Consider the following 12,913-nt stretch of genomic DNA (forward strand, 5'->3'; position numbering starts at 1 on the left):
CTAAGAGTATAGAACGTATACTTCAGTTTACCTGCAATGACTCTTCATATTATTTTTTAAAATATTCCATGGGACAAGTTGAACAATACACATGGCCTCAGAAAAGTATTCTTAGGATTGGAAAGTAGTGGTATAGCAAAATCAATACATGCAAAGGATACAAAAGTAATTCTTAAAAAACAAATACAAAATGCTAATGAACTCTTTAAAAAATAATATTTTGATTTCTAGGCTGTGAAAAAACATGTATTATCAAATGATTAAGATTAAGATTAAGACTGGATTGCTATAGCCAATCTGAAAAGCAATTTAAGAATGACAAATGAAAGCCTTCAAAATGTTCATACTTAATACAAATTGCTCTTAAATCTATGAAAATATTCCCAGCTTAACATAAGAGAGAGATAAAATTAAAACCATGATGAGGGACGACTGGGTGGCTCAGTCGGTTGAGCACCCAACTCTTGATTTTGGCTCAGGTCATAATCCCAGGGTTGTGGGACCAAGCCCTGTGCCAGGCTCTGCACTGAGTGTAGAGCCTGCTTAAGATTCTCTCTCTCTCTCTGCCCTTCTCCCCCACTTGCACATATACTCTCTCTAAAATAAAACAAATAATAATAAAATAAATGAAAACCATGATAAAATACCATTCTCAACTTTCAGATTGGCAAGAACTCCAAAATTTGGGAAGTACAAAATAATACTATTCCTACAGAGGGCAATTTAGCAGTATCTACCAAAATTCAAATAAACTTGCTCTTTGGCCCAGATATCCAAAGTCTAAAAAATTCATCCTATGCCTATACCTGTATCCTATGGCTATGTTGTATGAATTGAGATATATCAAACTTACTCACTATAATAGCATTGTTTATAACAGTACAAGATCAGAAACAACACAAATGTTCACATATAGAAATATTATGTAGGGGTGCTTGGGTGGTTCAGCTGATTAAGCGTCCAACTTCGGATCAAGTCATGATCTCACAGTTCATGGGTTCGAGTACCAAATTGGGCTCTCCACTGATAGCTCAGAGCTTGGAGCCTCCTTTGGATTCTGTGCTTCTCTCTGTCTGTCTCTCTCTCTCTGTCTTCCCCCCCCCCCCCCCCAACTAGTGCACACGTGCGCACTCTCTCTCTCAAAAATAAATAAACATAAAAAAAAAAGAGAGAGAGAAAAGAAAAGGGGCACCTGGGTGACTCAGTTGGCTACGCATCCAACTTCAGCTCAGGTCATGATCTCAAGGCTTGTGAGTTTGAGCCCTTTGTTGGGCTCTGTGCTGACAGCCCAGAGCCTGAAGCCTGCTTCAGATTCTGTCTCTGTCTCCCTCTGCCCCACCCCCACTCATGCATTTTCTCTCTCTCTCTCAAATATAAACATTAAAAAAATTTTTAAAGAAATATTATGTAGCTGTAGGAATAAAAAAACTAAGAAAAAGAAAAAGAAGATCTACATATATTAATATGGAGAGATCTCCAGGAAATTTTTTAAGTATAAAAAAACGGGAACATAGGTAGTATGCTCCCTTTTATAAAAAGAGGAGTTATATAACTGCTTTTGCTGATATGTGAATAAGGAAACCCTGAAAGATATTCAAGTAATCTAAATGGTTACCTATAGGGAGTGGATGGGAACTGAGATAGAGTAAAACACCTCTGTGTGTGTGTGTGTGTGTGTGTGTGTGTGTGTGTGTATACACATATATGTATATGTATATGTATATGTATATGTATATGTATATGTGTGTGTGGTTTTGATTTGTGAACCATATAAATGTATTAGCTATTCAAATAATACATTTTAAAGAATATTATTTTATATCACTTTAAGGATTAAATGAGTTTGTAAATGCACCTAATATAAAATGTCTAGCATATTGCTTTACATACAGTGGATGCAGCTATGACCATCTGGAAGTCTTTTTATTTTTTTTTTTTTAAGTATGTTTATGAGTTTTGGGTGGGGGGTGAGGGGCAGAGAGAGGGGGAGAGGGGGAGAGAGAGTGAGTGTGAGAGAGAGAGAGAGAGAGAGAGAGAGAGAAAATCCCAAGCAGGCTCTGAGCTGTCAGTGCAGAGCCCAACACAGGGCTTGTACTCATGATTATGAGATCATGACCTGACCCAAAATCAAGAGTTGGAACTTAACCAACTGAATCACACAGTCGCCTTTGGAAATCTTTTTAAATGCTATCCAAATGGCATAACAAAAACAAATACAAAATGCCAAACATTTAGACTCAATATTTTCACCTCTAGGAATCCACCTTAATGAAATCTAAAAATGGGACAAAGTTTCATAACTGTCGAAACAAACCAAAAACATAAAAAAAGAAATATTCAATAAACTATAGTACATCTATATTCATAAAGCATTTCTAAGGACAGAAAATGCTCAAAATATGAAACTTTATAATCTCAAATGGTGGAGGGGAACAGGGCAGTGGGGGTGGGAAGTGGGGCATGGAGGGCAGAGATATATATGCAAAAATAAAAGACCTAGAAAAAGTATAGCAAATAAGCTTTTACAGAGGAACTGTTGGTAATTTTTTTTTCTCTTTTATTCTTTTCCATATTTGTCAAATTATCTTTCAAGCACATAGTCCTAAAAAAGGAAAGAAAAGAAAAGAGAGATGGGCGCCTGGGTGGCTCAATTGGTTAAGTCTCCTGCTTCGGCTCGATCATGATCTTGCGGTTTGTGGGTTCAAGACCCAAGTCAGGCTCTGTGCTGACAGCTCAGAGTCTGGAGCCTGCTTTGGAGTCTGTGTCTCCCTCTCTCTCTTCCCCTCCCCCCCTCTCAAAAATAAATAAACATTAAAAAGAAAAAAGAAAAAGTATAGCAAATAAGCTTTTACAGAGGAACTGTTGGTAATTTTTATTTTCTCTTTAATTCTTTTCTATATTTGTCAAATTTTCTTTTAAGCATATACTCCTGAAAAAGTAAACACAGGAAAAGAGAGATAGGGCACCTGGGTGGCTCAGTTGGTTAAGTGTCCAACTTCAGCTCAGGTCATGATCTCACGGTTTGTGAGTTTGAGCCCCACATGGGGCTCTCTGCTGTCAGCAGAGAGCCTGCTTCGGATCCTCTGTCCCCCTCTTTCTCTGCCCCTCCTCTGCTCTCTCTCTCTCAAAAAAATGAATAATCTAAAAGAGAGAGAGAGAGAGAAAGGAAAAGAGAGAAAATGGATTTGGGGATGAAGGAGATACAAGTTAAAATCTCACATTATTATATATACCTTTTGGACAAGTTAATTAAGCCCTTAAAGCCTCCAGATCTGTAAAATGGAGATGATATCTAAATTCCAGGTTTACTTTGAGGATTACAGACATTTTATGTATAAAGGACATAAATAATATCTTAAACACAGTGAACACTAGGTATAATTGCTACTTCTCATACATCTGTGCCACATCATTCCCTATATATAAATGTAAAATTACACTATACTCCTCCCATCTGAGATACCACTCACTTTAACATGTAAGCAAGTTTTGCAAACATTGAAATGTAAAAAGTGATCATCTTGGATTTAATGAAATACATTATAGCTTTAGTGAACTAAATGCTACTTTCCACACATACCTTTTTCTTTAGTACAATGAAGTACATATTGCATTAGAAACAAATATTAAAAATAAAGGGACTGTTCCCATGGAAATGGGATTCCCTAATCATTAGGAAAATGCAAATCAAAACAATGATATACCAACTCAAACAGCTTTAGGTGGCTACTATTAAAAAAAAACAAAAACAGAGAAAGATGTTTCCAAATGACATATCAGATAAAGGGTTAGTATCCAAAATCTATAAAGAACTTTCCAAACTCAACACCTGAAAAACAGATAATCCAGTGAAGAAATAGGTAGAAGACATGAATAGACACTTTTTCAAAGAAGACATCCAGATGGCCAACAGACATATGAAAAGATGCTCAATGACACTCATCATCAGGGAAATACAAATCAAAACCAAACTGAGATACCACCTCACACTGGTCAGAGTAGCTAAAATGAACAAATCAGGAAACTATAGATGCTGGCGAGGATGTGGAGAAACAGGAACCCTCTTGCACTGTTGGTGGGAATGCAAATTGGTGCAGCCGCTCTGGAAAACAGTGTGGAGATTCCTCAAAAAATTAAAAATAGAACTACCCTATGACCCAGTAATAGCACTACTAGGAATTTACCCAAGGGATACAGGAGTGCTGATGTATAGGGGCACATGTACCCCAATGTTTATAGCAGCACTTTCAACAATAGTCAAATTATGGAAAGAGCCTAAATGTCCATCAACTGATGAACAGATAAAGAAGATGTGGTTTATATATATAATGGAACACTACTTGGCAATGAGAAAGAATGAAATCATGCCATTTGCAGCAACATGGATGGAACTGGAAGATATGCTGAGTGAAATAAGTCAGTCAGAGAAGGACAGATATCATGTTTTACTCCTATGTGGATCTTGAGAAACTTATCAGAAGACCATGGGGGAAGGGAAGGGGTAAAAATAGTTACAAACAGAGAAGTAGGGAGGCAAACCATAAGAGACTCTTAAATACAGAGAACAAACTGAGGGTGGATGGGGTTGGGGGTGAGGAGAAAATGGGTAATGGACATTGAGGAGGGCAGTTGTTGGGATGAGCACTAGGTGTTGTGTGTAAGCGATGAACCACAGGAATCTACCCCAAAAACCAAGAGCACACTTTACACACTATATGTTAGCCAATTTGACAATAAATTATATTTTTAAAAAAACAAAAACAAACAAAAACAAAAACAGAAAATAACAAGCGTTGGTGAGAATGTGGAGAAATGGGAACCCTTGTGCACTGCTGGTAGAATGAAAACTGGCAGAGCCACTATGGAAAACAATATGCCAGTTCCTCAACAAATTAAAAATAGAATTACCATGTGATCCAGAAATTTCACTTCTAGGTATATATCCAAAAGAATTGAAAGCAGGGACTTGAGTAGATATTCATACAGTCATGTTCATAACACCATTATTCACAATAGCCAAAAGACAGAAGTAACCCAAATGATCTGTGATGGATGAACAAATAAAATGCAGTGTATACATAAAATCAAGTGTTATTCAACCTGGGAAAAGAAAGAAATTCTGACATGCTACAAAATGGATGAATCTTGAGGACATCATGCTAAGTAAAATAAACCATTCCCCCAAAGACAAACATTATATAATTCCATTTATGAGGTACTTAGAGTAGTCAAATTAGAAACAGAGGGGGAATGGAAAGTTGCTATTTAGTGGCTGTACAGTTTCAGATTTGCAAGAAGTTCCAAAGATTGGTTGCACAACAATATACCTAACGCTACTGAACTATACATTTTATAATGGTTAAAAAGGTAAATTTTGGGCGCCTGGGTGGCGCAGTCGGTTAAGCGTCCGACTTCACCCAGGTCACGATCTCGCGGTCCGTTGAGTTTGAGCCCCGCGTCAGGCTCTGGGCTGATGGCTCGGAGCCTGCAGCCTGTTTCCGATTCTGTGTCTCCCTCTCTCTCTGCCCCTCCCCCGTTCATGCTCTGTCTCTCTCTGTCCCAAAAATAAATAAAAAACGTTGAAAAAAAAAAAATTAAAAAAAAAAAAGGTAAATTTTATGTTATGTATATTTTACCCCTATAAAACAAAATTAAAGGACTGTGATGAGAACAGGTCCACTTCAGTAACATAATTAACTGAAAATATTTTTTTTTTACTTTATTTTGATTTGAGAGAGAGACACAGAGAGAGAGAGTATGAGAGGGTAGAGGGGCTGAGGGAGAAAGAGAGACTCCCAAGCAGGCCCTACACTCAACACAGCCCAACGTGGGGCTCGATCCCACAACCCTGGGATCATGACCTGAAATCAAGAGTTGGGACACTCAACTGAGTAACCCAGGCACTCCATCACTGAAAATAACTTTAATGGACTATGTAAATTCACTTAAGGAGGACTATTTATTCTTAAGTTTTGTTTGTTTATGTATGTATGTATCTCTACACCCAGCATGGGACTTGAAACTCACAACTCCAAGATCAAGAGTCACTTGCTCTTCCAAGTGAGCTGGCAAGGCACCTCAGTACTATTTTTTTTTTTTTAAGTAATAAAATATCCTTTTTAAAATTTTTTTAAATGTTTATTTATTTTTGAGAGACTGAGAGAGACAGAGCACAAGCAGGGGAGGGACAGAGAGAGAGGGAGACACAGAATCTGAAGCAGGCTCCAGGCTCTGAGCTATCAACACAGAGCCCGATGGGGGGCTCAAACCCATGAACTGTGAGATCATGACCTGAGCCACCCAGGTGCCCCTACAATCTCCTTTTAAAAGTTATGAATATGAGAGGAGCCTGGGTAGCTCAGTCGGTTAAGCAGCCGACTTTGGCTCAGGTCATGGTCTTGTGGTTCGTGGGTTTGAGCCCCACATCAGGCTCTGTGCTGACAGCTCAGAGCCTGGAGCCTGCTTCGGGTTCTGTGTCTCCCTCTCTCTCTGCTCCTCCCCCACTCATGCTCTGTCTCTCTCAAAAAAAAAAAAAAAAATTAAAAAAAAATTTTTAAAGTTATGAATATGGTAACAAAAAGCCATGAAATAAAAACCAAGTAAGTTTTAAACCACATTAATAAACATTTTAAAGTTTTTGGTTTTTATTTTTTGTTTTTATTTCGAGAGATAGAACACATGCACGTACACATATATCAATGGGGAAGGGCAGAGAGAAAGGGAAATGGAGAGAAAGAGAGAATGCCAACCAGGCTTTTTGCTGCCAGCACAGAGCCTGGTGTGGGGCTCAAACTCATGAACTATGAGATCACGACTTGAGTAGAAACCAAGAGTAGGACACGTAACTGACTGAGCCACCCAGGCATCCTAAACTACCTTAATAAACATTTTGACTGAACCATTTAAAACTTCAATTGAAATTTAAATACTATAAACTAAATACTATGCTCTGAGCAATAAACTTATTTGACTTCATGTTTTTTGTTTGTTTACCTGGGAGAGAGAATAGTACCAAGACAGAGGAAGATCAAACACTCTTAGTACTGCAGTCTTCAAGGAAAACTGTGATTCGCTTACTGTTTCTTCTGACATGACTCCTCTTACAACCTTCATTAAATGAAACATAAAAACATATTAGCTATTAAATGAAAGATACAAATTGAAAATTTTACTCTATCAGTGTTTTCTTTTTGCAGTTAATTATTCATGATATACTTCCCTGAAGAAAATTATGAGCCAAATTTACTCGAGCTAGAAGTTTATTAATCATCAAAGCATCCAAAAAAGAAAATGTGTTAGATTTGAACTATGAGTTCAAGTAGCACATTTTCCTTAGAAAATTACAGGTCCTAGATTCTCTCTTTTCTGCTTAAATAAATATTTCAGCTTTTTAAAAAAATGTCAGTTTATTTATTTATTTCTGGGGGGGAGAGGGAAAAGAGACAGAGAGCACGAGAGCGAGAACGAGGGAGAGAGAGAGAGAGAGAGAGAGAGAGAATTCCAAGCAGGCTACACACCGGTCAGCATAGAGACCGATGTGGGGCTCACTCAGGAAGTGTGAGATCATGATCCTCATCATGACCCTCATCGTGGGAAACAGAACACCACAATTACCATAGGCGCATATTCATTCAGGCTCCAAGATCTCTGAGAAAACTCGAGATGGTGAGGTTAAAAATAACCTGAAAGGACTTGAGTGAATTGCCCTTGGAAAATGTGGTCTGTTCTTTAGTACGCAGATAGGGATGTTTTGCTTAAAGGAAGCCAGCTGTATATAGCACAGTGCATTCACTCCCTTTGTCTTTGCCTCTATCGTAAAGATTCTTACCGGAACATATGTATCTGCAAGGCTGCTCTCGTACACAACATACATGTACGATAGCTGAATCAGATATACACCATTGACATGCTTTGCTAAGCTTTCTGTTGTTAATCATTGCTGATCTGTTTTTCCTGAAAACGTATATAAGAAGATGTACAATAAACCTCGGTACCTAGGGCTGTTGGCTCCGGGTCCCCTGTGCCTCGCTATACTGTTGTCTCTTTTTCTCAGTTCCTTCGCCACCCCAGGTCCACAGCCCTTTGAGGCCGACATCAGATACTAAACCAACTGAGCCACCTAGGCACCCCAATATTTCAGCTTTTAAATAAAATTTAAAACCTTTTTCTTCCCACTTATTTCCTTCAAATAACAGGAGGTACAGGTACTGAAAGGAACCTGATTGGAACCATGACTCCTGGGGCTAGAAAGTAACCTCAGTTCACTGAACTGAACTTCAGAACTCAGGCACTTATTCTCCTACTATTCCATTTTAAAGATGTTCAAAGAAATGCTACATGCATGCTATGAAATTTTAATATTGTTTTAATGCCTATTTCTATTGAAACCAAAGAAAGAGAAGTCAGAGGTCTACAGAGAAAGCAGCTATCTCTCATAAAGGCCCTTAAGGGTAGCAGAACTTTCACAGACATGATGGTTCAGGGTCTGGGTCTATGCTTTTCAAAGCCAGAAACTCAATTTTATCTGCATACCCAGTTGGACACACAATAAACAAATTCACATAGTACTGATGTATAAATCAGCTTACATATTTATTCATTTATAATAAGGAAATACACTAGTCAAAAAAATACTTATATATGTCATCAAGACATACCCTCTGAGATAAAACACTGTAGGAGCTAGGGGCTCCTGTGTGGCTCAGTCAGTTAAGTGCCCAACTCTTGATGTCAACTCAGGTCATGAGCTCACAGTTTGTGAGTACAAGCCCTGCACAAAGCTCTGCTCTGTGCTGACATGAGGAGGTTGCTTCGTATTTTCTCTCTCCCTCTCTCTCTGTTCCTCCCCTGCTCACGCTCTCTCTTTCAAAATAAATTTTATTATTTTTTAATTTTTTTTTTCAACGTTTTTTATTTATTTTTGGGACAGAGAGAGACAGAGCATGAACGGGGGAGGGGCAGAGAGAGAGGGAGACACAGAATCGGAAACAGGCTCCAGGCTCCGAGCCATCAGCCCAGAGCCTGACGCGGGGCTCGAACTCACGGACCGCGAGATCGTGACCTGGCTGAAGTCGGACGCTTAACCGACTGCGGCACCCAGGAGCCCCTCAAAATAAATTTTAATACCATTAAAAAAAAAAATGTAGGACCTAAATTCATACGTTAAAAAGTTTGCCTGGTAAACACAAAATTAATACAACCTAAGGAATATTTTCTCTAGGCCAATTAAAAGCCTGAGAACAGGGGCGCCTGGGTGGCTCAGTCGGTTAAGCGTCCAACTTCGGCTCAGGTCACGATCTCACGGTCCGTGAGTTCGAGCCCCGCCTCAGGCTCTGTGCTGACAGCTCAGAGCCTGGACCCTGCTTCAGATTCTGTGTCTCCCCCTCTCTCTGACCCTTCCCCGTTCATGCTCTGTCTCTCTCTGTCTCAAAAATAAATAAACATTAAAAAAAAATTTTTTTGGGGCGCCTGGGTGGCGCAGTCGGTTGGGCGTCCGACTTCAGCCAGGTCACGATCTCGCGGTCCTTGAGTTCGAGCCCCGCGTCAGGCTCTGGGCTGATGGCTCGGAGCCTGGAGCCTGTTTCCGATTCTGTGTCTCCCTCTCTCTCTGCCCCTCCCCCATTCATGCTTTGTCTCTCTCTGTCCCAAAAATAAATAAAAAACATTGAAAAAAAAAAAAAATTTAAAAAAAAAAAAAATTTTTTTTTTTAAATAAATAAATAAAAGCCTGAGAACAGTCTCTGGTACACAAGAGGGTAGGCTTTTCCAGTAACAGGAATGTTTACATCTACCAAATTTAATATTTCTTTTCCTTGAATAGGGCTATATAAACATTACTAAAGAGAAAATAAAAATCAAAAATCTTCCAATAAAAGCTTATTGGCTAGGGGCTCCTGGGTGGCTCAGTCCAACTCAATTTCAGCTGAGGTCATGATCTCACGGTCGTGATATCGAGCCCCGCATGGGATTCCTCACTGGGCATGGAGCCTGTTTCAGATTCTTTCTCTCCCTCTCCCTCTGCCACTCCCCTGCTTCCCAGCACGCTCCCCGTTCAAAAAAAGAAAAAAGAAGGGGAAAAAAAAGCTTATTGGCTATACTTTCAGTCCCTTATTTCTGCATATATCTCTGTGCTTTTTGTAGACTCCAGACCACTTTCTGTTAATATGCAGACTACCCTTTACTGTTAATATCTTTTTTTTTTTTCAGACAAGCATCAAAACCATTAAGTAGTAGTATCCTTTCAAGAAAAACAGTAATACTAAAGGTAGGTTACTGCTACTGACACCTTATTTATTCCCTACTAGCGACACTCACAGAGTGTAAACTTAATCCCTCTTCACACATACTCTAATTACAATGTTTAGACCCAGTATAATTCTTTCTATTTTTTTTTAATTAATTTTTTTTTTTTAATGTTCTGAATCAGAGGCAGGCTCCAGGCTCTGAGTTGTCAGCAGAGAGCCCAACCGCCGGGCCTGAACTCACAGACCAAGAGATCATGATCTGATCACGACCTGAGCCAAAGTCGATGCTTAACCCACTGAGCCACCCAGGCACCCCTAGACCCAGTATAATTCTGATTGAAGTACACTTATTCCAAGCAACAAACTGTGATAGAAACATATTGCTGAGAAATACAAAGGAAATTAAACCTGAGAAAAATGGTCCTCTGGAGAATGAGATTAGGGGTATAAGGTTGTGCAGGGAATCATTCCTTTTCATTATAAGTCTTCTCTAATATTTGATTTTTTTTAATACCTACATGTATTACTTTTCAAAAATACTACACTAAAGGGGTGCCTGGGTAGCTCGGTCGGTTAAGCCTCTGGCTCTTGATTTCTGCTCAGGTCATGATCTTGAGTTCATGAGTTCAAGCTCTTGAGTTGGGCTCTGCCCTGACAGTACAGAGTGATTGAAAACTTAATAATTAATAACTGAATAACTTTTAAAAAACTAATCATTTCAGTTTCTTCCATAAATACTAATTAAAATAAACACGAAGGCAGTTTAATTATTATTCAAATTTGTAGAAGGCTCTAAAACATCACCAAAACCACTATATTATGTAATTATGTAACCGTTGGAGAGCTAAAAATGTGTGATAGTTTGTTTCTTAAACACCCTAAAATTCTATTCTACAGCTTACTTTATAATTTAAGCAATAATGAAAGTCCAAATACCCCTCCCCAAACTGACGTGAAACGTAAACTCATGCACCCGAACTGAGTAAATAAAACACAGCAAAAATATTTAGTTGCAATAACGATAAAATAACAATAATAAAGGTCTGTGCAAGAGCAAGATCTTTTGGAGTCCTCCTTCCACAATATAAATGTGGAACAACTTTGTTTACAAAAGGGCCCTGAGGCCACAATCCTCCCTATGCTCTATTATTCTCTGAAAGCACCAGCAAAGAAAGAGTAATCTTCCTCATTCAAAAACCACTCCCTGCTCAAACCACTGGCATTCACGCAAAAACTTGGACCACGCTAGCGGCCCTACCTCCACCAGGACTCACCCCCGACCTCCACAAGCACTATCCTCATCGGTCTTCCTTTTTTTTTTTTTTTTTTTTTTTTTTTATTAAGCAAGGGACCAGAAAAGTGGACTCTCGCTCGGCTCGCCCGCCCAGACCCTCGGTTGGGCTCTAGAGCAGTAGTCGGGAGCCCACCCTGATTCAGCGCTCCCCTTGCGGGCCTCCCTCCGGCGTGCGGACTTCTCTGGCTTTCTGTTCCTTCACCGGCCCTGGGATTCCCGAGGGCCAAGGCCGGGGCTCCTACCCACGCCCCACCACGCCCCACCCTGCTTGCCTCGGCCCCCGCGGGCTACACGACCCCACCCTCCCCTACGCCTTCCCCCTCCACCCTTGTACCTAGTGCTACAGGTCAGGTGCTGCGGGCTCACTCCTGCTTCCCAGCCGCAGCCCAGCACTGAAGAGCCGCCTGGCCGCGGGGGCGGAGTCCTTCCGGGGTCAGAAGTGGGAAGGTGGAGAAAATGTGGCGGGGGCCTTGTAGCCTTTCAGCGCGAGGGGCTACGTGTGAAGCCGCTCTCGCCATTTTTGTGTAGGGTAGAGGCTCCTGCCTTGGCAAATGAGTTCTAAAGACTGCCTAAGAACTGCATTGTTACAGTGTTGTCAACTGGTATCGCAGTTTGTAACCTTTTGAGGGATCTAGGTCTATTCAGCGAATCTGGTGCCCTGTGGGGATTTTACCCCAGACGAATGCACATAGACTCTTACAGACGCTCATACATTATTAAAAGAAAAACATATGTACAGTATGTACAAATTCAGATGCCCGAAACCAATCCATGGATCCCGAATTAAGAACTTCTACTCTAGATCCGCAGCACCTAAACTAATGAATGTTAAGAGGCATTCCAATCCTGTATCGATGAAGTTATTGATTTCAATTACTCTCCACGTTTCCCACTGAATTAAAATATGTAAATATGGCCACCTATGAGTTGTCAGGCAGGGTATTCACTGCTCTTAGGTTCTAATACAGAGAAAACAAGGAGGGAGGGAGCGTGGAGAATAACAATAAAAAAAGATGCTGTTTCTATTTGCAGTCTTGAGTCAAAACATTCCATCAGAACTGCAGATTTAAAAATTCCAATTACTGATCATATTTGTGATGAAATGCCCAAATAATTTTGTAAGGATAGCTAAAACATGACAGCAGATGTTACTATTCCAACCTAAGGAACAGGAATGAATAATCATTTCTATTAGTTTTCAAAGTTCCTATTTAGTCAAATGGAAACTAGGAAATGACAATACTGATGTGTGACATCACTAGACGAATAATAGCCAAAAGTGCACAGAGTTCTTGGTGAAAATATTTTGCACTTTTTAAGTAAATGGAGGTATTGACATTTGAAATACCTGGAATGTGTAAGGTTTTTTGTTTAT

General features: G+C 39.8%; 1 protein-coding gene across 3 annotated transcripts in view; it reads right to left on the reverse strand.

The window, feature by feature from the left end:
• The window catches only part of MIGA1 (mitoguardin 1), a 94,615-nt gene extending 82,624 nt beyond the window's left edge, over positions 1-11,991 (reverse strand). Inside the window, exons 1-2 of one of the 3 annotated variants that reach the window (XM_058716911.1) lie at positions 11,873-11,991; positions 6,994-7,107 (exon numbers count right to left, since the gene is read on the reverse strand). In XM_058716911.1, the coding sequence (XP_058572894.1) occupies positions 6,994-7,092 (99 nt within the window). In that variant the 5' untranslated portion in view covers positions 7,093-7,107; positions 11,873-11,991. Of the gene's footprint in view, positions 1-4,908; positions 5,044-6,993; positions 7,108-7,828; positions 7,944-11,872 lie in introns of those variants that run through there. The other 2 variants (XM_058716909.1, XM_058716912.1) reach the window with 2 other exon arrangements.
• Between the last annotated feature and the right edge of the window lie 922 nt (positions 11,992-12,913).

The sequence above is a fragment of the Neofelis nebulosa genome, chromosome 2 (assembly GCF_028018385.1).
Source record: "Neofelis nebulosa isolate mNeoNeb1 chromosome 2, mNeoNeb1.pri, whole genome shotgun sequence".
Lineage (NCBI taxonomy): Eukaryota > Metazoa > Chordata > Mammalia > Carnivora > Felidae > Neofelis > Neofelis nebulosa.